Source organism: Fusarium coffeatum (genome assembly GCF_003316985.1).
Source record: "Fusarium coffeatum strain FIESC_28 chromosome Unknown BRIP53273_contig_107, whole genome shotgun sequence".
Taxonomy (NCBI): domain Eukaryota; kingdom Fungi; phylum Ascomycota; class Sordariomycetes; order Hypocreales; family Nectriaceae; genus Fusarium; species Fusarium coffeatum.
The window spans coordinates 106487-134075 of NW_022157900.1; the positions used below are offsets into that span (position 1 = coordinate 106487).

The following is a 27589-nucleotide window of genomic DNA, read 5'->3' on the forward strand; positions in this document are numbered from 1 at the left end:
CCAATAACATCGGTGATGATTCGGACTGTGACTTGGAGGCTGGAAAGTTCAACTCAGAATATTCCCCAGGTTCTAGGTTCTCCCCGCATCGCGCTCATCATAGTTATCGCTTTGTTGGTTCAGATTGTCATGGGTCTTGATGGAAGAGATTACGTATTGACCTGAGGTTCACTGATTGGACAACGCCAAACTCCATCTTCACAAGCTGTATCCCGTCATGCTCCTGTTGCCCTCACGGCACAGGTAGCTTTGTCTATTAAACATTCAAGCATGCCGCCAAAGAAACGAGAGAACGATGCGGATACCTCCAGCGCTCCCGCAACAGCTCCTGTCAAACGTCAGAGAGTCTCATTGGCATGTGATTCATGTCGCACCGCAAGAGAGAAATGTGATGGTGCTCGTCCTCATTGTGGAACTTGTACTGCACAAAACAGGCCATGTTCTTATACCCCTGCGTCACGGAAGAGAGGTGTTCAGACAGGATACCTTCGGACAATTGAGTTGTCACTTGCGTGGTTATTTGAACAAGTTCCTGGCTGTGAGGGAGCTCTTCATCAACTTCTTACACAGGATGATGGCGCAGAAGGGACTCGTATCCTTGCGACGAAAGATAAAGCCAATCATCGATTATATCGACGATGGAACAAGAGTCGAGTTCACAAGGATATTGGAAGATTGTTGTCGGATGAGAAGACACCACAGAATGAGACGTCTGCCGATGATTCAGAGTCGGAAGATAACACCCCGCCTGGTCTCAACCTGTTCGATGGTAGACCATCACCAGGAGTACCGATTCAAGTCGCACCGACACTCCCGCCACAGCCCTTTGACAGATCGCAACCTACCAAGCTGATACTACCTACCAATTGGAAACGACTGGTCGATATTTATGTTTCTTACACACACTGCTGGCTACCAATTGTTGAGCCCGCGGTTATCACCCGGACAGCACTCACGTATCCTCCGGACGGCATCACCATCGAATCAGGTTCTGCCTCCGCGCTGCACGCTCAGCTTTGGGCTGTTTTCGCAGTGTCCGCATATCAGGATGCGTCACACGAGAGATCCCCCGACGACATCCTGGCGACCGCTCGACGACTTGTACCCTCCGACGACGAATCAATTGAACTTGCGCATGTCAGCTCCATGCTTCTACAGTCACTAATCCTGCTGGGCCAAAAGAGGACGATGCCAGCATGGATATTAATAGGCCGCGCATCGCGCCTCGCTCTATACCACCAAACCACATCATCTCATATGTACCCAGTCAAACCGGGTGTCGAGGCTTCTTCACATTACAACGAAGTCAAGATTCTATCAGCGAGCTTCATTCTCGACTCTCTGGCGTCGCTTTGCCTCGGCCAACCTCAGGCGACTTCCGGCATCCGGTATACCCTCCCCTCTGTGACAGGAGAGCGGGATTTAAACCAGCCATGGACTTCTATCTCGGGTTTTGGAAAGGCATCTGAAGATTCACAATTGCCGGACTCTGCATCACCACTTCCAACGTTTCAGCAATTATCCGCTTTCTGTAGACTTTGGGTTGCCAGCGCGGAGCAAAGGTTACATGGCAACGCCCAGATCACCCCTGACGACCTCGTCAAAAGCCTCGACTCTCGTTTTTCCTTTTGCAATTCGTTGATCTTTGGTGGATCCACGCCAAGAGTGCCTTCGGCATATCTACTCCAAGGAATGTTCCTGGCGATAACCCTTGACTTGGTGCCTGGCCATCGACCATCTCTATTGTCCAACTTTATAGAGGTCGTCGAATCGTGCGTGGAAAACTTTGGTCCTGGCGGAACACCACCAATCGTGACCATTTTGATGGAAATAGTTCAACACCACGGACATGCGTCGCGAATGCAAGAACAAGACCTAACAAAGTGGAACACGACGATACAAACGCTGACAAACACGTGGAACCCGAAAGGTGGAATGGACGCATCTAAAAACAACCAAAACACACCCAGTTCAGTGGATCTTGCCAATCGTCCAGGCGTTAGCCCATTATTTATGGATGATCCATCAACCGCCTCTCATCCAGGACATCATCCAGTCCCCATCACATCCGGGGAGCTGGAACATGAGTTGGGTCGTATGCAGCAGAGGCAAAAAGAACAACAAGCATTGTCATTTGACAGACAACGATATCCCGATCGCAGTCCAGCTTCGCAACCATTATACACACTCACACCGAATCTCACATTCCACACTCTACAAACTTCACATGTCAACGGACAAATAGGGTCGCTACCACCCGAGTCAAACATGGCGAGCCAATTACTGGATTACGATGCTATTCTGGATGAACTTGGATCTATAGACTGCGCAGATGGTATCGATGTTGATTCGCAGTTCATGACGAATTTAGGTTTCGCGCCTGGATGCGATCTGGGGGAGATGTTTCAAGGGGACTTTGGAAGATGATTACCTCTCGGATAATAAAATAATATTACAATCTCAATCAATGGCTCGACCGTGTCTTGGACCGTGTCTGGGTGAGAACGGACCGAAATACGCCCTGGTCACCGTGTTTTGACACCCACTTCACCACCCACTTCACGATGCCAGCGGTATATTCGAATTCCGACCAATCAACCTCGGGGATATGCCGAGTTCGCCGTGGACACCTCAAGGATAAACTTTCAGCATCCAAAGATCATCCCCGTTGACTTGCGAAATAAGGTTAGACCCGAGACCACATGGATGGTAACAATGCGGAGACCCCAGAATGGAGACTCTCTTGGATAAGCCTTTATCCCAAGACGCGTCTCTTTACTCTTTGACCCTGTTTTCATACAACAGAATTAACCATAATCTCAGATCTCATGCGTCACGGAAAGAGATTCTTCCCCCACAGATTCTTCCCCGCAAACCCCGGACTACTCTCCATGTTTGGAGAATGATTATCTGGCAGTTTATTGAGTGGGCAATTCAGACCAAAACTAGCGGCTTCTGAGATATGGGTCGTCTTTTGGTATAAATCTTCGCCCCCCACCGGTCGAGTCACTCTTCAACACTCCAGTTCATCATCCTTCTCAACTTTAATATCAACGGCTGCAAAATTTCCACGACAATTCGCAGTCATGGGTATCCTCACTCTCAAGGAAGATCGGCCTACGCCGAAAGCCGTCTACAACTGGCGCGTCTATGCTTGCGCCGCCATTGCATCAATGGCTGCTTGCACCATTGGTTACGACTCTGCCTTTATCGGAACGACCCTTGCTTTGCCATCGTTCGTTCAAGAATTCAACTTTGAGAGCTACGACCCTGCCGCTTTGGCTCTTACCAAGCAAAACATTGTGTCGGTTTATCAGGCTGGTGCCTTCTTTGGCTCTCTATTCGCCTATGTCAGCAGTTACTTTCTCGGCCGTAGATGGTCGCTCATTCTGTTCTCTGCCGTCTTTATGGTTGGCGCCGGCATGATGCTGGGTGCCAATGGCGATCGCGGTCTCGGTCTTATTATCGGCGGTCGTGTCCTGGCCGGTATTGGTGTCGGTGGATGCTCCAACATGACACCAATCTACATCTCCGAATTGTCGCCACCTGCTATTCGCGGTCGTCTCGTCGGTCTTTACGAGCTTGGCTGGCAAGCTGGTGGTCTGGTCGGTTTCTGGATCAACTACGGAATTAACCAGCACCTCCCTCTCTCCCCTGGTCAGAATGAGAATGTCTGGCTTATTCCCTTTGCTGTTCAGCTTATTCCCGCTGGTCTTCTCATGATTGGCGCTGTCTTTATTCCTGAGTCACCTCGATGGTTGTTCTCCAAGGGCAAGCGGGAGAGGGCTATCAAGAACCTTTGCTGGATGCGAAACCTCGACGCAGATGATGTTTACATTGTGGAGGAGATCAACTTTATCGATGCCGAGATTGATCGTTACCACAGCGATGTTGGTGCCGGTTTCTGGAAGCCTTTTGCCGCTCTCAAGAACCGCAAGGTTCAGTGGCGCTTCCTCCTCGGTGGTCTTCTCTTTGTGTTCCAAAACGGTAAGCAAGTCAATCTCAAAACACTTTCAACGACTAACATTTATAGGCTCCGGTATCAACGCCATCAACTACTACAGCCCTACAGTCTTCAAGTCCATCGGCATCACCGGCACAAACACCAGCTTCCTCACCACCGGTATCTTTGGTGTCGTCAAGACTGTATTGACTTTTGTCTGGCTTATGGTTCTCATTGATCAGATGGGTCGACGAAACCTTCTCATGATTGGTGCTGCTGGAGGTGCTTTCTGCATGTACTTTATCGGTGCATACATCAAGATTGCCAACACCGAATCCAAGCTCGCCAGCGGAGAGGATGTTTCTCTTTCATCAGGCGGCATCGCAGCTGTCTTCTTCTTCTACCTCTACACCGCATTTTACACACCCTCGTGGAACGGTACACCCTGGGTTCTCAACTCGGAGATGTTCGACCAAAACACTCGCTCCCTCGGCCAAGCCAACGCCGCAGCCAACAACTGGTTCTGGAACTTTATCATCGCCCAATTCACCGAGCAAATGTTCCGAGCCTGGGGTTTCGGCGTGTACATCTTCTTTGCCTCTCTCATGGTTCTTTCCGTCTTTTTCGTCTTCTTCTGCATCCCCGAGACCAAGGGTGTGCCTTTGGAAGCTATGGATAAGCTGTTTGAGACTAAGCCTATCTGGAAGGCAAACAGGATTGTCATGGAGGACTTAAGATTGCAGGAGGAGGAGTTTAGACATAATGCTGATGGTGTTGATTTGAGGGATGAGAAGGCCAAGGCTGAGCAGATTGAAGGATAGATAAAAAGCATAGATACAAGCGTGTGATATTTGGAATATACCTTTTGAGTTTTTATTATTTGGTCCTGATCTTTTGATGATTTCCTGTGATTGATCTATGATTGATTTCTGCTTTCGATGATTGCAAAATTTAATGTGAGTTTGTTCTTGGGACAAAAGCTGAAACTGATGGTGTAAACAATTGAACATGAGTTTGTGCAAACGGACAAGCTGAGATCGCAAGCTGTGTAGGGTAGCCACTTGTCCTCGACCATTTGACCACAAACGCAAGCTTTTGTTCTGCGTTGTTATGCTTTATGACACGCCAATCAATGTCATGAGTTACCAAGTGCAAAAATCACTTCTTGCGCTGCTGTCTGAAATCTCGACAATCAAAACATCTGACTCCCACATGATTTTCGTCCACTCAATACACACAAACACCAACACACGCCTTCAAGATGTCCACGCCACGCCCATTATTTGTTTACGGCACACTTCGAGCCTTGCCACTGCTTGCCTGGGCCGTAACAGGCGACGCGTCCAATAACAAGACCGTCCGAAAGTTTGCCCATCCAGCCAAAATCCATGAATACACACGATTCTCCGTCCACCACTGCGACTACCCAGCCGTCATCAAGAAAGAGTCCGGTGAAGTAAATGGGTATCTTCTGATTCTGGAGACCGCCTCCCAACGCAAGAAGTTGGATGATTTTGAGGGAGAGGCATACAAAGTTACACCTGTGGAGGTGGTGATGGAGGACGGGACCAAAGTTGAGGCGGATATGTATGTCTGGGACGGGGATATGGAGAAACTCTCTGATGAGCCATGGGAGTTGGAGTGGTTTATTAAAGAGAGGTTGGAGGATTGGCTTGATATTTTCGAGGGCATGAAACTCGTCGGAGATGATAACTGAGGATTGTCACCTGCTTGGGATGAGATGAGAATGTTCCGAATGAAACAGGGTAGGTTCAGTAAGAAGCTTTCGTGATGTACCCGCCCTAACCTGACCCTGCAGCCTGAGTTCCCTCGAACACTAGAAAACACACTGAACAGATCGAATCGCCGCATAAAGCCCAGCCATCATGGCTCCAAACCGAACACTTCCCACCGCTCCGATAAAGACAGCACTGAGAAGGACAAAAGTTGCGTAAAAGTATATCCCGATCGCACAAAACTCGATTATGAAGAAGTATGCCTGCCACTTCAAAGTGTACTGATCGTTGGACATCTTGACGACGATCCGAATCACATAAGTGTCATTTGACATTGCCGGACCGCTTGTCGCGAGCCATGGATATGGAATTTCAAACATCTGGCCGATTGAGGGTGCGCTGATAGGAACATGATTCTCTTCCCATGCGAGTCTCTTCTCAAAGTCGAGGGAGTAGGGTAGAAGGAGAACCTCCCACCATGCGTAAGAGACGTTTAGTGAGGGGTGTTTGAATTCTATGCTCTCTGCCATCGAGTGGAGGAGTAGAACAGCAAAGAGAACCCAAGTCATGTTTGCAAGGGGCCATGTGAAAAGTAGCAAAGGCGACTCGCATAGCCACTGGACCATTGCAGCTGAGTTCACAACCCAACACTGCCACAACGCAACTGAAGCCATAGCTAGGATCATGAGATCAGCCAAGCTCTTCCAAACTACATGCTTCCAAGATGGCCCTTTGGTAAATTGAGACAATTCAATATCCCAGGTCCTCTCCGAATCTTCTCTCAACTCTGATTTCCACGGTGTCGGTCTTGAGAATAAACTCGGCGACAAAGCAATACCAAAGATGGACACTGCTAGAGCTCTGTGCGGTGATACAAGGGCAAGGCGGACGATATCCTCGGGGTGTGCGGCGGCAATAATCAAGATACTAGGCACCAGACCAAGGATAGTCGTGCCGATGGCGAGGTCACTCTTGAAAAGGTCATCGAGGCTTTCGAGAATACACTTGATGAGTACACTGCAAGCTGCATAGCCCCAACTTTCTGGATCGTCCGCGTGACATTTGAGCGCTTTCTCTCGTGTTGTAACACTATGGGCGTCTCCGGGGAATCGTTTAATGACTTTTGATAGAGGCCGCAGACCGTGGATTGTTCCGATGAATGCACCGACGCCGAGAAACAGAAGACCGAGGAGGAAGCGAGGCAAAGCGTTCTTCATCTTTTGGAGAGGGGAAGTTGGCAGAACTCATGTCTTTGAAAATTCATATTCGCTCACAGAGTATTCTTGTATTCTGTTAGATCGGGTACAGCCTGGTTTGGCTTCAGCTCATCTCAGCTACCATGCTGTGTTACCAAGCCAAGCGGCAAACAAGACTTTATGATTGGACGTGTTGATGTTTGTCGATCTTGGGCTGCATCTCGAAAGCAGGCTGTCGTCAGGGTGGCAGAAGCATTGGCCTCCAAAAGCCTAAGAGACGAAACAATTTGGCCACCTTATGCCAGTCTAGACCAGCTTTGGGAATACTTTGTGTTGCTGCTCTAAGCCTTAACGGATAGTTTCTGCTTTACTTACCGGGCTGTGAATATCTCACCGGGAGTATAGAAGGCTGAGACATTCCAAACGAAAAGGGTAAAGGTGGCCATGGCATCCCTGCATGGACTTGTTGATCAGACGATCAGATGTCCTGTAACTTTCATGGAATCTCGAGAAGTCCCTAGGAAAATTCAGGTTTCCTGTCCCTGTGTTGACCAACCTGTCCCGCAATGGATATCCCTTCATCATCTCTGTCGACGTGTTGCCCACTTTACCGACTGCTTTGAGAAGGCCCAGGTAGCTTTATAAGCCTTTTTAGCCCTTTTATCTGATGACTTATAATCCTTATGAGTCTTGTGCTCTTCTAAAGTCGTGAATGGGCCGGAAGAGGGGGGTAGGCTGTTAATAGCAGAGCGATAATAGTTACTGCGGCCTCGTTGGTATTGTCGGGCGTGTACGGAAGGCATAGGCAATCGTGTTCGTGTATCTTGGTCTGATGTGTGAATGACCTCCGGATGACGAAGGGGTAAGCGTATGAGTAGATGTCGTTGGCGGGTCAGTAGCTCTGAGGATATCGCCAGCGTCCAAAGCAGGCGGCCGAAAAGTTCGCTCTCTGCCCATCTCTAGAAAGCAACCCTGGCGTAAGCATAGTAGCGACGAATGTTGAAGCCCTTCCATCAGACAGAGTCTGTTCGTTCAACCGCTTCTCCAGGGCTCGGCTGGGTTAGCTCCTCTACTAGAGCTGGTCACTCTTCCGTAATAGCTGCTCTCAGATTGCTTTCGTAGTCATAAAACTCCCGCGACTTCGTTCGCTCCCGATGGAGTAAGCAGGCACCGGGGTGGAGATTGCCCACTCGTGCGTGCTGTTTGTTGTGGACCGATAGGCCTAGATGACGCGATTCGATTGTGTCCGTTCGAGTGTAACGTAGAGTTCCGTGATAAGGTTGTATGAACGGTAAGCAGAGACTTCTTCGTGTCTTGGTCCGTCATCGCCGATGTAGCCTCGATGCCAGTTATCCAAGTCTTTGTTGAAGAGCTCATCAGGATCTTAGGACTTTGAAGACTTTGAGGATGGTATGTGTTGTGCTGTGTTTTCCAAAAAACATCGTTCTTTCCCTTTCTCTACGTACTTGAGTTTCGTAGTACAAGTGTGGTAGGTGCCAGGCAGATATGGGTCTAGGTTCTTGAGATGCTCTTTTTTCAAAAACGGAAAGTACGAAGCAATAAAGTTGCAACAAATTTTGCAAATCTTTATGCCATTAGGTTCCAATAAAACTAAGTTAACTCCTGTGCTCACCTGACAGGCGGTCCGAAAAGCAACCAGGACACAGAAGTCTACTGACAAGATAATTTAGACCTTCTTAGGCACTAAGCTTAGGATGAAATATCCTAACTTTTATGATACCCTTAGCTAAGTTTTGCTTTTTCTTAAGGTAAATGTGCTAAACAGCAACTCTCGAGCTTATCCCAAATTAGATGTTACAGACGATAAAGTAAGGCTGTTTCTCCAACTTTGATGCCACATCATGCCTGACATCCTGCGTGGTCCACGAGCCGTGAACTGCCGCGTTCAGCTTGGCACCCCTCTCCAACAGCAGAGCGACCGCAACAGGGTCGACGATGTTGCTGAAGTCGAGAGATAATCCCAGTTCCGTCGTCTCAACAGTCGTTTCCGCCACGATCTCCCGCAGCAAGTCGTTCATCTCATCAGACATGCTCGGGCTGATATTGGCATCTCGGAGTACCAATTTCAAAAGAAAGTGATAGCGCGCTATCACATTGAATGGGATAGCGCCTTCATGATCCATACCCATCATTGGCCGGAGTGAATTCTTGATGAATCGGATTTCAACGTCCTTGACGGCACCTCGCTCGATGAAGAGCGTTATCACACCCAAATTTCCGACGTCGAGAATAAAGGGTGGTCGGTTCCAAACAGAACAGAGTAGAAAGATGGGTCTCGAATCGTAGTCTTCCACAAAGTCTTCAGGATGCCAAGTCTGCTCAAACGTTGCACCATGGCTGCACAGATAGTCATACCCTGGCCCATCAGGGTTTCCAGTAGCGTCAGCGTAGACGAGGAGCGGTTGAAGGCTTGCGTGTACGGGCAAGTTTAGCTTAGCTCCAGCTTCGAGTAGCATATCCATTATTTGTGTCGACCCGGTGACCGCCATGTGCCTGACGGCGGCCGCAATTGGCGATTGAACTTGTGAAGGAGGCATTTCTGTATTCTTTAAAAAGTCTTCCGTCAACCAGAGAGAAGGGCTGTTCAGGTCTAGCTGCTCGGATGATAAGAGGAGTTCAAGAACTGGAAAACCCCATGATGTCGAATATGATCCTTCCGTGTCCGTCACCAGCTTGGAGACTTCTGTCCGCTTGTAGTGTTCTCCTTCCATGTCCGCGATCAGCTTGGATACTGCTGTCCGGTCGAAATATTCGTCCATGCACTTTGTGGGGTTGGCCCCGAGTTCCATCAGCATAGAGACTTTGTCAATAGCATCATCGTGAGACTCTCCAATATACGGTAGATTTTCGAGAAGGCTGCGATCGATGCAGCTCTGGAAGTCATCAAACTGGTCTCTCGCGCCCCTATCCGAGCACAATTTGAAGAACTCGGCCGTATTGTACTTCTGAAGCCCGTGACAGTTCCGGTCGGGGCTGATATCAAGTCGTGCGCCCAGATCGAAAAGGAGAGTGACAGTATCCAGGTGAAGCGAGGCTGAGAGAATTGTGGACTTCTGCAAATATCCTCCGAATCCAAAAACTGTCATAACACTGACGTCGGCTCCCAGAGAAAGGGCCTTTCGAACAGCTCTGTTGTTACCGTATTTACATCCAAACTCTATCAGTTGATCGAGTGCATAGCGTCGTGTCCGAAGATGAGGATCCAGTGCTCGCTCAGAAGACTTGGCGGACTGTTGAAATCGCCAGACATTGGCCGGGTGCATGTTGGTGAATATTGCATCGATGATTTCGTTTGGAAGCTTTTGAAAGGGATTCATTTTGGTGAGTGGACTCGTGTGGTGAAGGATCTTGATGCGTTTGGTGATGTAGAGGTGGATGGCAGATGAAGAACAGAAGAAACTTTCTGGCTTAGGTGACCTGAATAAGTTTCTGCCTGATTCTAGCGGCCAAACCTTCCGATGCATAAGGGATGGCAAGGAAAAGTCTGCACTCAAAACAATAGCCAAAGGTCTTGCACCTGTCAGGCACTGTCAAGTAGCTGAATCAGAATAGCGCCACCTCGTTGATGAAACCTGGACAGAAACCAGCCGATACTGTAATTCAACGTGTGAATCAGGTTGATGCAAGAAGGATGCAAACATCTACGTAAATCGTAACCTGTGTATATCTAACTCTCCGTCGCTCTAGTTTCGATCTTCCTCAATCTAATGCCATCCTTATTTTGAAATTCCACCTTTATCTTTCCAGCCTCTCTTTGCAACCCATCCAGATCCGTCTCCCTCGTCATATCATTCGTAACATTAGGACCATAAAACAACAGCGGAAGAACCGAAGTTTTCCAAACCGGCATGTCTTTGTGGGTGTAGCTCTGAACAACAGCATATACCAACAGAGCCAAAGTAACAGCCATCAACCCAGCAGGTAGCAGAACCCACCGCCAGTCAAAAACGGTACAGATGGCCATTTCGTTGACGACCCCGGTGACTTTGTCTTTATCTTCGTCGGATCTTGCTTCAATGCGGAAGTTGTTGGTCATGGCAGCGGTGAAGTCGTCAAATGCTGTTTCTAAAGCGTCGTAGGTGATATGTTGAAGGGAGGCTAGCCACCACTTTGATCCGCAGCTTGCATGCGAGTCCGCCAAGTAGGCAGACGCGCAGTGGGTGTTGAAGATTTCGTCGTCCATGTGTTTGCTCAGTGCCGGCGAGTATTGAGTTCCCATCTGGTATAGGCATGTATCCGGGACTGTGTAGTTGGTTTTATCACGCTCAACCGTCGACCAGCCCTTCGGTGGCTCATTTCTTTGAGAAAAATCGTCAAAAGTATACTCTTCGTCGCCAACCAGGCAGGGCGACTGAATAGCATGTCTGCCGCCCCTGTTCAGAATACGATTGTTGCCGATATAGCTATATTCGAATGCGCTCAAAAGGGTTTCGTCAACCACCTTTTCGATAAGTCTTCCTTCCTTGACCTGGGCGTGGTACTCCTTCATGCAAGGATAAAGGGCACATGTTATCGCCACTAGATTGTAATTCCTATAAGATTCGGGTAAATGCGCAGTAAGTTTGTCTTCAGGACATTCCGCACCAGACCGAGTGATGTTCTTGCAAGCGCCCTGCGAGGCTGTCAAAACCGTCAAATTGGCGATGGCAGCCTTGGTTAATTCTGCAAATTCAGATTCAACACCACCGAGAGCCCAGTCCACGTCTCCAGTATAGGCACTCAGTAGACTGTCACGTGTGAAAGGTTGTACCCACTGGTTGTTTGGTAGCGTATAATTGTTAGTCTCGTAACCGTCCCGTTTTGTCACGTTCAACTTGATGAACTCGGTTGTGTCGAGACATGAACTGCACATAGCGACTGAGGCGTGAGTGACCCCTTTAGAGTTTTCCGTAAAGGTGCAGTTTCCACTGCCTGGGACTTCTCGTGAGCAAGGGACAGTCTTGACAGCTTGTTGCGAAAATGGTGCAATAGCTGGTGACAAGATGATAACAATCGCGGCAATGATACTCGCAAGTCGTGGAGGGACATTCCAGAACAGTTTGAATGCTCCAAGGATTCCTCGGCTCGCATTGTCAAAGTGGTGAAGGTCGGAAACAGGACGAGGTTTTCGTAGGCTCTGCCATCCCATTTGGCCAACCAGCTCGGCGACAACAAGCATCATAGAGGCTCGCATAAAGGTGCTGAGAATAGCGATGATTGTGTTGAGACTAATGTCGTATGGCCATCTTTTCAAAACCTTATCGTTGTAATGAGCGGGAATGGCGATCGTGGCTATCAGAAGCGCAAGAGCGAAGAGAAGTGATACAATCTCCCATGACCAGTAACGCACAGGGCTGACTTTGGGGGTTTCCGATTGTTGTGGTCGCGATTCCGATGTAATAAAAGTACTGTCTTCTTGTTTCGTACCAAAAGTTTCGGAATGCTGTCCGCTATTACGGCGGGAACTTTCGTGAGAGCCCATTAGGTTGCCGTGGCATGAATGTGGATGCAGGAGCAAGCCTCTTCAACGCCAGGTGTGCATGGCGGGAGAACGCCTTGTAAGGCCAGGGGCTGGCTATAAGCTACACCTTCTGCCGACCATTAGCCGTATAATCCTACAGGTGGCTCATGAGATTGCAGGGTGACTTTTGTCTCGAGATCCATGTCTTGTCGTTGATTGGATCGAATAAGACGTAGAAATTGTGCGAATTTTGAGCGTCTTTGAGATCCTGGTTGCAGCAATTAGTCTGTAAATGAACGACCACCGACATGCATAATCTTGACCAATCAAAAGTAATTATCGTGCACCCAAATCGGGAAAATGGACCGACGTAGAATCCTTCGTCTGATTCAAGCGTCTGTGCTTCTGAGACAAATTCGACTGTGTGTTTGTGTTGCATCTTGGTTCTACTTTCGCTTGCTTCGAGTAGTGAGCGGCAAAAGTTAAGCGCGTAACATTCCCGACAGAATTGAAGATGTACGGGAGATATCGAGGGTTGCAGCGCGCGAGTGTTGATGTTGGCCGCTGATCCTTGCATCCGAGACGTTGCATTCCCCACGGACAGCAGTCCAGAGTAGGGATATGCCTTGTTAGCGAGCACGTATCTCGCACTGATTTGATGTTCTTCTCATGTCACAGGTCACTGACATATCACAGCAGACGCTCAGCGATGTTGAATATTGACTTTATTTAATTCTCGAACGGCCCCGCATATAATCCAGCTATCATAGTCTGCACGTTGACAAATGCATGCATTCCTACTTGACTCTTATTTCTGTCATATGTCAGTCATCGCATCATCTCAACAAACAGCGAATACTTACGCCGCAGTTCTTGCAAGTGCAGCTCTGGCCACAATTGCAGGAGCTAGCTCCGCCGCAGTTGCAAGTCGATCCACAGTCGCAGGCCATGTTGATAGTTTGCGTATGAAATGATGTGATAGAATGAATAATGGTAAGTAGTTGTGTCTCTGATTGAAAGTTGCGAAGTCTCCTCGGGGTCTCTCATGGCTTATATACCCCAGATCCCCGCATTTGTACGGAAATAACGTCGGGGTGAGTTCATGATGGCTGTCTCATGACGCATTCATGACTGGTTAGAAGGGTGACTTCCGCGTCGTCGGTGTCATGGATGTTGCGGAGATAGAGTTTGGCTTTGCCTAACTTGGAGATAGAAAGTCACGAGAGTGACTCCAAACCGGTATCTAACTGTATGACGTGATTGGATGTCAGCAATAAAGCAAGACCAAACAGCCGAATTCCATGAAGATCTCAATGTGACCTGGTGTGTAGGCGGTATGACAGCCATACTCTAAGGATTAGGTTATCAGAAATAAAGAGCCTAAGAGGCGACCTAAACTGGCATAAAGTCGCCAAATTATTTCGTCTCTTATTATCAGATATCGAAGCTGATATTGTAGGGGTCCCTCTGCAGCTGGGAAATAACGTGGTCTCTGGCTTCTTTCGTGCGACTGCGAGTCTCTAGCCTTGCACCTTTCTGCAACAGCATAGCAGCAATAATAGGGTCAATGATGTTAACCACTTGAGTTCCTGTTGGGTTGTTGATTGCTTGATCCACGATTTCTGAGAAAAGGCCACAAATCTCTCCAGGCTTGTTTGGGTTGAGATTGTCATCTTGCAGCGTCAATTTCAGAAGAATGTGAGAACGCTTAATAATAGTGGACTGTGTATCGGCATTATAAGGTCCTTCGCCCATTGGTCGAAGAATATCCTCGATAAATCGAATTCCGACATTCTTAACAGCACCCCGTTCGGTGAAGAGTTTTACCACACCGAATAGTTTGTCGTCGACAAGTAATGCTGCGTCATAGAAGTCTGGGCTGAAGTAGCTCAAATCTTGACAGAGCTGGAAAATAGGTATCGAAGCGCCATCATCCACAGACTCCTCCACGTAGTGCCAGAGAGGCTCAAAGCTTGCGCCATTGCTCTCTAGGTACTTGTATCCTGGGCCATCATAGGTCTCAGATAAGTATGCGTATAGAGCAAGAGGCTGAAAGCAAGTGTGTGTCGGGAGGTTCAGCTTAGCTCCAGCTTCAAGCAATATGTCCATGACCTCTGTCGTGCCCAATTCTACCATGCACCCTACGGCGACCGCAATGGGGCAAACCCACGATTGCCATGATATGAGCACACCGAGCTCTCCTGGCAAACTTCGCTCCAGGAACCTTCGCGTCGTCTCTAGAGAAGGGGCGTTCAGATCTGGCCGTTTGGACAAGAGAAGCTTGAGGGTAGGAAGGCACCATTCCGACGGGTATCTCCCCCAGTCGTATATAGACTTAATTAAGTATGAGAGCGTCGTTCCTACGGGGTTCCCGTCATCCAGTATGAGTGCGACGGAGCTGGCCCCCAATTCAAGTAATATAGAGATTCTTTCCAACGCTTCAATAATGTCCTCCGTGCCAGACCACCTGTTATCGATCTGCATATAAAGACAGTGATCAATACATGCCTGGAAGTCGACAAACTGGTCAGTCATGCCGCGGTCCGAGAACAGTTGGTAGACCTCGGGGTCGAGATCTCTCTGAAAACGTTCCCACCTTTTGTCCGAAGCCGCCTTGAAATCTGTGTCAATGCGCGCGCCAAGATCTAAGAGTAGACGGACCGTGTCTGGGTAATACGAAGCGCGGTAAATTGTCAAGCGTTCGGAATAAGAACTATCGTTTAGTAAAGCCCTCACAACACTGACATCCGCTCCCAAGGACACAGCCTTGCGAACCGCTTGATTGTCGCCAGTGTCACAAGCCCATAACATCAAGGAATCGATGGCGTGGGGTCGTGTTCGCATATGAGAATCCAGTGCCTGTTCAGTAGAAGCGCTGGATTGCTGGGTTTTCCAAACCTCGTGCGGCGACAGATGGATGAATATCGCGTCGAGGATCTCGTTTGGAAGACGTTGGAAGGGACTCATGTTGACCTATGCTCCCACAGCCATTAGTAAAGTGATTCCTAAACTCGCGAACTCGTACCTGTCGAGAAACCAAAAGGTTCCTCCTGGGTTTTGAGGGCTCTGGCGTGCCTGGCGATGTAGGGACGGCAAAGCAGAATTTCAATCTTCCTCTTAAGGCTCGGAGATGCTGATCGATATTGAAGGAGACGTTGAACCAGGGAAGATTCACAAAGAAAGAAAAATAAAATCAAGAGGAGAGAAGGATAAGGCAGAAACAATCTCTCGCAAACAGTCACCCAAAGGGCCCACCGTTATAGCTGCCTCGCACTGCCAGATAGAGTGGCACCCCGTCTGTCGGGTCACACAATTAACCACTAAGAGCCCAAGTGATAGACTACCTAATCAAGCCCACTGTATAGAGTACAAACAATTTGCGAAGTTACATCGTGACTGTATTTCTATGTTGTCTACAGCCATATCATTATCCCTTGTCTAACATCATACCTAACCTTGTTGTTCTCAAACACCTTTGCCAGATCATCGGCCTCAACCGCATCTGCTCCAGCGGTGGCAGGGGACTGGAATGCATGGGCTGTCTCCAGGGGACTCATCGTCACCGGTCGACCGAGAAGCCAGAAGCCGTGGTATAGAAGCACGATGGCCAGAGCACTGGCAAAGGTAACAGCCAGCGAAGCGGCGAGGAAGTTTGTGTTGATGGTGTACTTGATGAACGTGCGCTTCTGAGTTCCTTGGACAGTCTGCTCAAAGGATGAGTTGCTGAAAGTAGCAGCTGTGCGGAACGCTATCTCGTTGAATGCTCCCAAGATCGATGGTGTAGGGTCAGACCAAGTCATATATACCTCTCCCAATGCTGAATCATTCGAGCTGATCCACGAATACTGCATAAGCCCTTCCCCTTGCAAAGCCATCATGCCTGTCAAATACAGCTGCACGTTGCTGTTGTATATGTGAGATAGAGCGATACCAAAGCCTCCAAGCCTCGAGCTAAATCTTCCCATACCAGACGTCTCTGTTTCGAGGTATATCATCTCCTCAGTCCGATTCGCTATTCCATCTGTCGTTGGAGTAGGCGCTTCGAGTTCAACAGTACCATTGGTATACGTAAAGGGATATCTTACCCTCGCGCTATGCAGTATACAGGTTGTGACTGTCAAGTTTCCAACGTTCGCGGCGTCACCCTTGTATTTCGTAGTGACATTCACCGTATCTGGATACCATTTGTCGGTGATGTTGACTTGAATGCTCCCAACATCCCACATCGTTCCATGATTACCATAGCCCGGACCGACCGAGTAATTCTGATTTGTCTGGACACAGTCGAAATCGAAGCCTGCACCAATCAGGGTACCCGAGCAAACGCCATCGCAGCCCTTCAGATCGAGTTTGATGGGCTCCCTGTTGGTGTGGGCAAGGATGACATTCATAAAGTCGGTTGACAAAGTGCTTGCCACACTAGAGCGGGTCTGGTAGTACCCTGTCGCTTGTTCGAACATATCTGGTGAGAAGTGAGCCTGAAAGGTTGCAGGCTCTATACTACTTCCTGTTGTAACGTCGGTTGCGCGCTGGATCAAAGGCCCATTGGCAAAATGGAATGCCATAAGGATAGAAACCAGGCCAATCTTGCTGATATGTAAGTGAAGGATTGCTAGAGCTGAGCTCCAAGCGCTGGATCCGTGTTCCCAAGTCCTATGGCTGTCGGCCAATGTCGCGCCTTTAGACATCTTTATCCACCAGGTAAGGGTTGTGCCTTCTTTGTGAGCGATGCGAAGGCCGACATTGCCTATAGCGATGAGTACAGCGAGCATCACTGTGAGCTGAATGGGTGCATGTTGACTAGGCCAAGAGTCGACGGCCTTGTTGTTTGCAGAATAAAGAGCGGCAATACTGCCTACGGCAGATGCAATGGCGATGAAAATTCCAGCAGTACCGAGCCATGGAACGCCACCGAAGAAGCTGGGTTTCCATTGTTCGTGCTCGTTCTGGTTTTGAGCATCGACTGGCTGATAGGATGGCTGGAAGCCGTGCTTCTCGCCTGGGCTTTGGTACATGTTTCTGTCTCAGGCTGCTGTACCGTTTGCTGCAGAGAAGTGTTGGACTACAGACCATAATGTTTCCATATGTGCAGACAAAAGCCTTTTAACTTATTCCACAACGCTGGCAGATCACAAGGTGAGTTCCCATCGGCAGCAGTTTAGTGCTTACTGCACAGGGAGTTTGATCCTTCAAAACAGTTTGTGGCAACAAGTATGCAGTAACATTGCTTTTTCAAAGGCATTTCGGGTTTAAACGCCGGAGGTAAAGCCTTTTTGGGAAGGATCTTTGTTCGGGACAGCCTTACAAGCGCCGTGATCGTGCATCCTGGGGAGCCTCGATCTTCTTGGCAAGGGTATCCCCTTGTACGCTCTCCACTCCTTTATTCCCAGCTCACCAATAAAAGACTGCGGCCCCCAAACTATTCCATCTTGTATGTTTCATCGGAAGAGGCTTGAGGAGATCGTGTGAGTGTCTACGGAGTAGGGCGTGCGGGATTTTACGACAACAGCGTGGAAAAGCCTCGAGTATCAAGAGAAAAGTACCCGCTTTAAAAAGGTAAGAACCGAGAATGAATCTCATAGGCTGGCGGAAGTATCTGTAGAGAGTCCAGACCGGGTGGGATACAAAGTGGCTCAGCCCTGTAATCTGTGGTTCAATTTGGCCACCAGACATCAGAACTTGCTAGATAGGTCTTAGACTAGTGTGATCACGTGCGATCATGTCGTGTAAGTCTGTCTGTTAAGTAGCCCACAACGTCTTGTTGCCTCTTCGTGATTTCCCTCACAGTCGACGCCTTGTATTAGTGATCTTCTCTTCGTCATCGAGACCGGAATTTCTGGCTGTTGAGATGTTCATGGGTCTCTTTGTTTGTGACCAAGGAGTTGTGTTTTTCATTCTCGGTATCGTAGTGTTCTATCTGAATTTGCGTCTTACTCAACTGACATTGGTATTTTGAAAATCACGATTTCTCTTGGCAGCTCATGCATTTAGGGACAAGAATTTATATCTAAGTTTGAAAATCTAAATTTACGCTGTTAAAGTATCTCAACAACAATACAGGTGGATGTTACTATCATTTGTTGGTTGCCATTGTCATATATACTCGTACAGAAAGGCTGGTCTCGGAGACCTTCAGTCCAGATTCACTTGGATGGACTGCAGAGAGAAGCTGGTTGGATAAAGGTTGAAATTCGGTGATGGGACTAGACTGAGGATAGGAGAGCGACGGAGTCAGACATGAGGAAATAGACGTATGACATGCGTTCTTTGATACACGGTGGCTTGAGTAGCTCATACATTTTGAATAAGACAAACATACACCAACTAAATTCGCACATTTCAAGCAATACCAGGCACAAGACAAGTGAATGAACAACACCTAAAAGATAAAATTATGATCTCCTTCAATAGAAATCACACGAATCTTCAAACATTGAATTCGTCTCTCAACGTTGTAGCTATTATCAAATATGCAACTGACAATTCCTTCGTCACTGCTGAAATCGCAAGATACTGTTCTGTTTCGCTTTAAATGAATGAATTTCAAATGCGGCCACTGAGCATCGCTCATCTAGTATAGGCTTCTTCTATAGCTGGACAACATTCGATAGTATAGGTTCAAGAGCAAGAGTTCAGAAGTCTTAAGAAATTCGCATACACTAACAAACCAGGGGACAGTTAGAATACAGACACTTGGCACAAACATTTCCTACATCGCGATACAATGTTCAAACTGAACAGACTGAACAGCTGAGATCATCCGAGTCAACCATAATGAAACGGTATGTTTGATTCAGGTAGATAGTCACATGGCTCTGCTGTGCTGCGCTGTTCAGGCCGACAGTGTTGGTGGTAGCTCAAGGTTAATTTCGTCGTGCCTTAGGCGGGTAAATTTTCCGCCCCTTCTGCTGCAGAAAACAACAACTCTTCACAGTCAGCGCCTCCAGCCACAACGTCTGTAAGTTTCAAAGAACTATGATTCTACTACAATCGCTTATTGTGAATAGTACCAGATTTAAGATACACAAAATGAGCGGACGAGGCAAGCGAAACGCGAGAGGTGCTCCTGCAGAGGAGCGACCTGTTAAGCGTGGTCGTACGACCAACGATGACCCTTGGGAGAAGGCTCTCGATGCAGCAGCTCATATGCTCGAGGAGTATCCTCCTGTGGAGATTCGAGATACGGATGGAATCGTCGCTCAATTCCTGAAAGCCTTGCCTGAAGGCTGGACGGAGGACGACGAGGAAACCGTCACCAAGATGTGGGATGATTCTGGGCTGAAGGCCAAAACTGCAAGCTTCAGCAATCCTCACAGTGCCCCTCTTCTGAATGTATGGAAGACTTCCTTCCGTCTGTTTCAAAGACCCCCACTGGGCCTGGTTGGTGTTACAGCTGCGATGCGATACCAGCCAATGACCACTCACAGTCGGAGTCGTCCACACATACCTTCAACCAATTTCTGTCTGGCACTCTCAAAGCTGCTGGTGCATCCAATCTGGACTGGGTCCTTTCGAAGGGTCACCGGAGCGTTGCAATATGCGATCATTTGTCGCACAGGCGATTACAGGGCCTTGAACCGTATATCCAGCAAGGCAGAGGAGTGTCTAGCTCTCAATAGTCTAAACCAGGGGATATTAAAGTACAGACATACCAGTACTCCACATCCTCTGCACAAAATGCATCGCGTCGTAAGAGATCAAGCGCGCACAAAGGGAAAAGAAATCTCCCCGTGGTCCGATTTCCTCTTCCACAGCGGTGAGACACTCGAAAACGATACTTCAAAACGTCCACCGATTTTGGAAGAGTTCACGGATTTCATGGGTGTCAGAGTTCTGCCTCTCACGCTATGGGATGTTGAAATGGTCACCAAAGCTCTTGGCTCAATGGGTAACATTGAAACAGAGTATCGTATGTCAGTGGAAGATGCTTTCAAAGCCTGGAATGAACAGAAATCCGACCGAGAAAGACCTTCCATGACCCAGCTCCCTGATCTATACGAGGCCTTCTACAAAGAAGCCTTCCGTGAGGTCGTTTCATTTTTGAAAGGCCAGTCTCAACCTCAGACTGGCGATAGCGGAAGTGAAGACGATCTTCCTGAGTCTCCTATCCATGGTCAGAATGAGGAAGAGATGGATGTTGACTCTGAACGCTCATCGTCTTTCTTCGAAGAGGACAATAGGGATATAACCATGAGCGATGGCGATCTTCTAACCATGAGCGATGACGATCTTCTGCCACCTGATGAGGATCAGGATGAAAGCGAGTCCTCACAAGAGGATGATGCTTCTGAGTCTCTAGGCTATGAAATTGAAGGTCCAGCCATGGACAATGGCGATATTCCCTTTGTCCCTGGAGCTGATGAGGGTGGAGGCATGATTGATGCTGAAACCCAACTCGAGGGACTTGGTCATATGGATGTCGGTACGCTTAGCGAACCTGAGGTTTACAACCGGGAAATCTCCCCAACACCTCAAGAGTTAGCTATGCCTACAGGCCCTCCACGCCCCCCACGCGTGCCTGTTCTGAGTGAACTTTCTCCCCGTGGCGACTATGGAATCATTGTACGCCTAGAAAGAGAGAACAGAGAGCTGAGGGACGCGTTGAACAAGGCACAAGAGGAGGTTCAGAAATCCGAAGAGAGGAATCAGAGGCTCCAACGGGTCCATGAACGTGAAATCGAGTGTCTTGAAAGGACGATCAATAACCAGACCAATATGATCGAGTCTCTGGATGAAAGTCGCAGGGACTCACGAAACGGTCTCGATCCAACTGCCACACAGAGCGACCCGGTCTTGATATATCTGGGGCGTCAAGTCAGAAGACAACGTGATGAAATCGAGGAAGGTCGACAGAATCTGACCAGAGTTGAATCCAGATTCGAGAGCAGAATGAATCTTCTTGAACGTGAAGTCATGACGCAACAGCTAGAGTCTGGTCGTCTCATTGAGTCCACAGAGCTAGACTCTAACTTGGTTTCCCCTGGCTCTGGGCGGGCTCCCAGTGCCATGAGAGACTCACCCATGCAAGGTGATTAAGCAGTTCTAGAAGAACCTAGGACTGAAGAGGCTTATCTGGACTCTGCTATGTTTGATAAGCTCTAAGTCTTGAATATTAATGATATAAGCATATAGAAGGAGGAAGGAGAAAAAGAGGTACTTAAAGAAACTAGTATATCTTTGCACATGGAGCAAGTTCTCGAGGCATGAGATTTGATAAAAATAATTGAGTGAATAGTGTATTACAAATAACGAATCTCAAAGTACAACATGCTCAATTCCCCACATAATAGCCATGTCTGCAGGTTGTCTCAGATCCTCAACATTGCATACGCTCACATATGCCATCTAAAGGTTACGGACAGTGTCACAGCCAGTAGCCCACTCAAAGTACTTGGCTGCGTTGTTGAAGTACTTCAGATATTGACTGTAAATCATCAAGTTAGATGCAGTAATGTAAATGTGGACAGATTTGTACTTACTCGTGACCAGGAGAGCCTTCACCCTCACTATCGTCAATGACATACTTTCCGTCATCAGTCCAGAAGCACTGCACGTTCCGAGCGCCCATGGCATCAGCCTTGAAGAGATCGCAGTATTTGTGAATGTGGTCATCATTTCGAGGCTCAGTGATAAGCCAGACTCGGTATCTTCTCAGGGCATCCTCGCTCCAGTTGGTGAGCCACTGGAGGGTCAGCTTGCAGTTGGCGCGCTTGTCAACTAAGAACGAGTCAGTATTGAAACACTTCTAACTTGTATGTGAAGGGGAAAATACCTTCAGCGGTATCAACAGAAGCAGGAACAGCGGCAGCAAGAGCCGGGACGGCTGCGGCAAGAGTAATAAGTGAGAACTTCATTATGTGGTAGTTGGTAAGATGATGGTTGGTAGAGAAGTGAATATGTTTGTAAGTTAGATAGACTTAGCATTCTTAGAGAAAGTGCTTCCGATTTATAACAACTCCCAATTGCATAAGATAGGCTTAACTTCCAATTGCTTATCAGGTTTGAATCACATAGTCTCCATTCCTGGGTCCGAAGGATCATGGCCGGGATGAGGGTTACAGCTCGAACTAAGAGCCGAGTGTTTTCTGCGGTGTACCTATCGGGCCTTTTTCGATCCTTGAACCGCATTTCGGAATTCCCATTCTGAAAGGATATATGGAGATTAAGTGCCGCTTAACCAGCCTCACTAAACCGTTCCGAAACAAATTGTGGTTCTGCCGTTATTGATTTGGGAATAAACGGTAGATCAACGCTAGACTGGGGAGGTTTTGCTCGGAAATTGACCCACCTGCCAAAGGACCCCTTCTATCCCCCAGTCACTACTCTATATGGTATTGCAACTGTCTATCGAAATCAATGCAACGTCTTGACGGGCCCAAAGAAGGAATACACTCATGCGATCGTACTCGGTCCTTTACTGAAGGATTCTCGCTTTACTAGACGGACCGATGGAACTGATAGTGACCTGTCCTCTAGATACAACTATCTATTCTGGATACCTTTGGGCAGATTACAAGACGCCTATTGTAACCAGGAGATATCTTTAACTATAAAGTCAAGGTCTAATTCCATACGATACGGGTCTTCTATCCTCACTCATTCCAACTAATCAAGCATCCAACATCATCACTTAACCTCAATCAAAATGAAGTTCACTCTCCTCACCCAGGCTGCTGTCGCCATCACTGGAGTCATTGCTTCTCCTACTCCTGGTAAGTTTCCCAGCCTCGAAGATGTACGCATATTAACCAGGCCTCAGATGCAGCTCTTGAGAAGCGCAGAGATTGTTCATTGACCATCAAGTATGAAAAGGTCTTTGTTGAGGACGGTATGGATAGATACCGCCATTGGCTCATCACCGAACCTCGCGAAGACCGCCATCTTAATTTTTGGTGCGAGGCAGTTCATCATGCTCAGTTCATGTACAACCGACAGTGTTACTGGGGCAGTGATGGAAAGTACTATGTTGATGTGAGCGTGGCTCGAGGCCCTGCTGGTCATGAGTATGTATACCTGATTCCAATATTACTTCTTCTTTACTAACTTGTAATCTCTAGTTACCTTATGAGCGCCTACAATGGGGCGTCCAATGATTATGAGAGACTCACAGACTGCAAGGCGATTAGGAAGTTTTAGAGGAACCTGGGACTGAGGAAGCTCTTTCAAGGGAGGGGAGCAGGAGGATGGAAAGAGGCATTTGACACTAGGATATCTTTGCACATATAACTTTCTTGATAATACAACACTTTTGCATTTGAAACTCAATTCTATCAACACATCTATTTTAACGCTCTCCATTAAGCTCCTTCTCAACCTGCTGCTTGACCTGCTCCCTCACAGCCTTCCAATCATTTGAAACATCAGAAACACGCTTAGGCAATTTCTCAAGTCCGGCAAATTCCTCAGGAAGAACCTTCTCGTTGAAGTTAAAGTCCTTCTCGTCCTTGAGAGCCAGCTCGACAGCGCCGGCGAACTTAGCGGGGTGAGCGGTGGACAAGGAGATGTGGGGGATGGACTCGGCGCGCTGAATGGATCGAAGGGAAGCGTTGACGCCGATGGCGGAGTGGGGGTCGAGAACGTAGTTGATCTGCTCGTAGATATCCTTGATGGTCTCGAGAGTCTGGGGGTCGCTGACACGCTCGCTCTCGAAGGTCTTGCGGGCGCTGTTGAGAACATCAACGTAGACGGGACCGAAACCACCCTTGTTCTTGAGGTCCTTGAGCCATGTGGCGACTTCTTGACCGGCTTGCTTTCGGTTGAACTCAACATCCATGCCGACAGACTCGGCAAACTCGTAAGCGAGGAACCACAGAAGGCGCTCAAAGTTGCTGGACACTAGAATGTCCATAGCAGGGCTGAGTGTCTCCTTGACGCCATCCTCGTGAGCCTTGACACCATCAACCTCAAGACCACCCTCGGCCTCAGGACCCTTGGCGGGCTGCTTCTCGTACTTTCCGGTCTTCCAGAATCGGTCAAGGATATCGTTCTCGTTAGTCGCGATAACAAGTTTGTCGACAGGGAGACCCATGCGGGTGGCAAAGTAACCAGCGAGGATGTCGCCAAAGTTTCCTGTGGGCACAACAAAGCGGACCTTGTCGCCGACCTTGAAGTTGGGGTCCTTTCGGGCGAGGGAGAAGTAGGAGTAGAAGTAGTAGACAATCTGAGCGAGGATTCGGGAGAAGTTGATGGAGTTGACGGCGCCGAGCTTGAGGTGCTCGTTGGTGTCGGGGTCACCGAAGAGAGCCTTGACGATGTCCTGTTTTGGTCAGCGAGGTGGTGCTGAAGACGAGAGGCATACAAACCTGGCAATCGTCAAAGGTACCAGTAACGGCAAGGTTGTGAACGTTGGCGTCAGTGCAGGTAGTCATTTGGAGCTCCTGGATAGGGCTGACGCGACCCTTGGGGTGCAGGATGGTAACAGAGACATCCTTCTTTCCTCGAAGACCGTGGATGGCAGCGGATCCGGTCTAAAACAGTTAGGACATTATCGCATCAGGCCACGAATGACTCACGTCACCACTTGTCGCACCAACGACAGTCAGATGGTGTCGGTCCTTGCCCTCCTTGCCCTCGTTCTTTCGCGCAAGAAGGTACTCGAAAAGGTTACCGAGGAATTGCAGAGCGCAATCCTTGAAGGAGTAACTAGGACCGTGGAAGAGCTCGAGAAGGTGTAGGTTGTCCTTCAATTGGACGAGAGGGGTGACTTCTTCGGCGCGGAACGTCGAGTAACTTCGGTTGATGATTCCTTGTAGGTCGTCGGCGGGGATTTCGCTTCGGGAGATGTAGAGGCTAAAGATCTGGAAGGCAAGCTCCTGGTAGGAGAGATCTTTCCAGCTTTGCTATGGGTCGTCAGTCACTGATCGATTGCGCATGTCCTTCTGACGGCATATATGATGTCGGAATCTGGGAATTCGGCTCGTTCGTACGTACCCATTCTGTCGCAGCGGGAATCTCGTGGGGGAGGAAAAGACCGCCATCGGCAGCCAGACCCTTTAGGACAACGGTCTCGAAATCGAGCTGTAAGATGTCAGCAAGGTTCACGGCGGTAGAGCATGATCGGTCCGTACACCATAGTCACCACCTCTTGTAGAGAGGTAGACTTGTGATTGCGTATGTGTCGAATCGTTAGCCATTGTGTCTGCTCGTTGATGCTTGGGAAAATAAAAATCTTGGTGCCCCTCGTAGGATCGTTGGGGAATGAGCCAACAATGAGTCGCAAATGCAGCCACCCCGCCGGAATATGGATGATCCGTGCGGTATCGGAGGGGGCCGTTATGATGACACCAGCTCTTTGGAACTGATTCAATTGGCCTCAACTCGAGTATCGCTGGAAACCTCACATGTCGAATGGTATCAGCCTTCTAGGACCGTGAGTCGTTGGCTGGTATTTTATCTCTGTACAATAACTGGCGTTGTAGTGAGACGTATTCCCTCATAGCTGGCATCGAAGGTCTAGGGTAATGAGTGAGCTATTTCGTAAGTTCAACCGCGTCGCCAGATTGGGACACGATGAGCCGTTCTTCTGGAAGACATTTACCTGTAGCGACGGTAGAATAAGTTATTGCAATATTAGTTGGTGCACCTGCGGTTTGGATAGCGCGTGGTGATGTTTGCTGAAGGTTGACCAAGTATGTCACTTCGTAAATTGTCGTCATTGCTTCTCAACTCGTTAACCTCCCTGATTTACACGATGACTTGCCCGCCAAGGTTGGACCAGATCCAGCTCGAGAATGGAAGGCTGCTCCAAATGCATTTAAACTATCAGAAATTTATCTTCCCAGCTCACAGTCAATCTATCGTCTGGTTCAAACTTTTGAGCCAGAAATTCTGCCAAAATCCTCCGAATGACATACCAAACTCGCCCATCGTCTCTTGCTCTGTGCCATCCTTGTCCCACCCCCAAGGCGCTATAACCAGGGGTAGGAAATCACGGCACAGTACAGCAGCACGATGTTGTGTCTTGGCGACCAATCACAACACCCAAATCATACACTAACCCGCTATCGTCAACCGCAATTTAACAACCTACATGGGTCTTCTAAGGCTGAGGGACCAAATGTCAGCCGCTCACAAGATGGCACGATCAAATGTCCGGATCCTACGTTACGGCTTACCGTCCGAGTCAGCCGGTTAATCTGGAAGATGACATTCATCCTGCTCCGCCTTGCGGCGTGGTTCCACGTTATAAACCGTTCGTCCTCCATTATGTTGATCTACTAACCATCAATCTCAGTCGCTCGCTTAGACATCACATTCGTTACAACCTTCAAAATGGTCAAGGCTACTTTCCTTTCTGCCATCCCTGTGCTTATGCTCGCCGAGCAAGCCCTTGGATTCGGTTGCTCCACACACAGCTACACTACCTGCGACGACAATATCGTCCACTGGTTCGATCCTGATGATGGCATGATCTGCGATCCTCTCGACTGCGGCGGCGGCCGAGCTCCCCCCAAGACCGGAGTTCCCGGATGCGCAAACTACTCTGGTACTGAGACACGTGGTACTTCGTACTTGTCCTGCTGGAAGCCCTCGACTACTCTCGCTACAGCCTCTGCTGTACCTACCTCTACCGAGGTCCCGACCGCCGATGCTGAACCTACCAGCACCGCTATCGAGGTCGAGACGCACACTTCGATCAAGAGCCACGCTTCTGCTGAAGAGTCTACTGGAATTGTGGAGGCGACCATCATCGAGAACACCACTGTTGCTCCTGTCCTTCCTACTCAGACCCCGACCACCACCGAGACCGAGGCGACCAAGGAGCCCGCAGCCACCCCCAGCGTTATTCCCAATGCTGCTCAGGCTGCCAAGGGTTCTTTGATTGCTGTCGCCGGAGTTGCCATGGGCGTCTTTCTTCTTCTCTAAGTTGACATGAATATTTATGGATAATGGATATATGATATGGAACAGCAGAACCGATGAAATGTTTGGAAGTGTAATTTTGATTTAATCAGTCTTGAGAGACGTCGGATTTGGTTATCATAATAAGGACAGTCTACCCGTGGAGTCAATCTTTCGAGTAGTTTCAAGTTTCAATATTGAGTTGTTCGTTTCTTGCATCCTTCGAATCTTTCGCACGAGTGTCCTTGTCCTTTCTCAACTTCCGAAGGCTCGCGTGTTTCAGCTTCGTGAACGATACCGGTTTGAACACATACTTTCGTTCGCCGGACCCAACGCATGGAATCTCAAGTCGTGCACATCTCGAACAAGCTGGTTTCTGTTGATCGCACTGCTCATGTCAGTTAGTGAAAAT

General features: G+C 48.5%; 12 protein-coding genes across 12 annotated transcripts; 6 read left to right on the forward strand and 6 right to left on the reverse strand.

Moving 5' to 3' along the window:
- Window positions 1-270: 270 nt before the first annotated feature.
- FIESC28_04936 (uncharacterized protein) lies at window positions 271-2427 on the forward strand (the record flags this gene model as incomplete). Its single annotated transcript, XM_031159083.1, has 1 exon — window positions 271-2427. One exon carries the CDS (start codon window positions 271-273, stop codon window positions 2425-2427), a length of 2157 nt encoding a protein of 718 aa, XP_031016848.1.
- A 659-nt stretch (window positions 2428-3086) lies between these two features.
- On the forward strand, window positions 3087-4764 carry FIESC28_04937 (uncharacterized protein; the record flags this gene model as incomplete). Its single annotated transcript, XM_031159084.1, has 2 exons — window positions 3087-3987; window positions 4034-4764. 2 exons carry the CDS (start codon window positions 3087-3089, stop codon window positions 4762-4764), a joined length of 1632 nt encoding a protein of 543 aa, XP_031016849.1.
- Window positions 4765-5204: 440 nt separating this feature from the next.
- On the forward strand, window positions 5205-5660 carry FIESC28_04938 (uncharacterized protein; the record flags this gene model as incomplete). The annotated part of the gene is made up of 1 exon (XM_031159085.1): window positions 5205-5660. One exon carries the CDS (start codon window positions 5205-5207, stop codon window positions 5658-5660), a length of 456 nt encoding a protein of 151 aa, XP_031016850.1.
- Window positions 5661-5780: 120 nt separating this feature from the next.
- FIESC28_04939 (uncharacterized protein) lies at window positions 5781-6896 on the reverse strand (the record flags this gene model as incomplete). The annotated part of the gene is made up of 1 exon (XM_031159086.1): window positions 5781-6896. The coding sequence occupies one exon, from the start codon at window positions 6894-6896 to the stop codon at window positions 5781-5783; it is 1116 nt and encodes a 371-aa protein (XP_031016851.1).
- A 1787-nt stretch (window positions 6897-8683) lies between these two features.
- FIESC28_04940 (uncharacterized protein) lies at window positions 8684-10213 on the reverse strand (the record flags this gene model as incomplete). The annotated part of the gene is made up of 1 exon (XM_031159087.1): window positions 8684-10213. The coding sequence occupies one exon, from the start codon at window positions 10211-10213 to the stop codon at window positions 8684-8686; it is 1530 nt and encodes a 509-aa protein (XP_031016852.1).
- A 350-nt stretch (window positions 10214-10563) lies between these two features.
- On the reverse strand, window positions 10564-12357 carry FIESC28_04941 (uncharacterized protein; the record flags this gene model as incomplete). Its single annotated transcript, XM_031159088.1, has 1 exon — window positions 10564-12357. One exon carries the CDS (start codon window positions 12355-12357, stop codon window positions 10564-10566), a length of 1794 nt encoding a protein of 597 aa, XP_031016853.1.
- Window positions 12358-13770: 1413 nt separating this feature from the next.
- Window positions 13771-17351, reverse strand: FIESC28_04942 (uncharacterized protein; the record flags this gene model as incomplete). Its single annotated transcript, XM_031159089.1, has 3 exons — window positions 13771-15309; window positions 15362-15452; window positions 15787-17351. 3 exons carry the CDS (start codon window positions 17349-17351, stop codon window positions 13771-13773), a joined length of 3195 nt encoding a protein of 1064 aa, XP_031016854.1.
- Window positions 17352-19365: 2014 nt separating this feature from the next.
- On the forward strand, window positions 19366-21372 carry FIESC28_04943 (uncharacterized protein; the record flags this gene model as incomplete). Its single annotated transcript, XM_031159090.1, has 1 exon — window positions 19366-21372. The coding sequence occupies one exon, from the start codon at window positions 19366-19368 to the stop codon at window positions 21370-21372; it is 2007 nt and encodes a 668-aa protein (XP_031016855.1).
- A 309-nt stretch (window positions 21373-21681) lies between these two features.
- FIESC28_04944 (uncharacterized protein) lies at window positions 21682-22190 on the reverse strand (the record flags this gene model as incomplete). The annotated part of the gene is made up of 3 exons (XM_031159091.1): window positions 21682-21760; window positions 21816-22053; window positions 22109-22190. The coding sequence occupies 3 exons, from the start codon at window positions 22188-22190 to the stop codon at window positions 21682-21684; spliced, it is 399 nt and encodes a 132-aa protein (XP_031016856.1).
- A 791-nt stretch (window positions 22191-22981) lies between these two features.
- On the forward strand, window positions 22982-23472 carry FIESC28_04945 (uncharacterized protein; the record flags this gene model as incomplete). The annotated part of the gene is made up of 3 exons (XM_031159092.1): window positions 22982-23048; window positions 23096-23339; window positions 23394-23472. 3 exons carry the CDS (start codon window positions 22982-22984, stop codon window positions 23470-23472), a joined length of 390 nt encoding a protein of 129 aa, XP_031016857.1.
- Window positions 23473-23620: 148 nt separating this feature from the next.
- Window positions 23621-25469, reverse strand: FIESC28_04946 (uncharacterized protein; the record flags this gene model as incomplete). The annotated part of the gene is made up of 5 exons (XM_031159093.1): window positions 23621-24592; window positions 24639-24803; window positions 24849-25175; window positions 25267-25353; window positions 25404-25469. 5 exons carry the CDS (start codon window positions 25467-25469, stop codon window positions 23621-23623), a joined length of 1617 nt encoding a protein of 538 aa, XP_031016858.1.
- Window positions 25470-26607: 1138 nt separating this feature from the next.
- FIESC28_04947 (uncharacterized protein) lies at window positions 26608-27201 on the forward strand (the record flags this gene model as incomplete). Its single annotated transcript, XM_031159094.1, has 1 exon — window positions 26608-27201. The coding sequence occupies one exon, from the start codon at window positions 26608-26610 to the stop codon at window positions 27199-27201; it is 594 nt and encodes a 197-aa protein (XP_031016859.1).
- Between the last annotated feature and the right edge of the window lie 388 nt (window positions 27202-27589).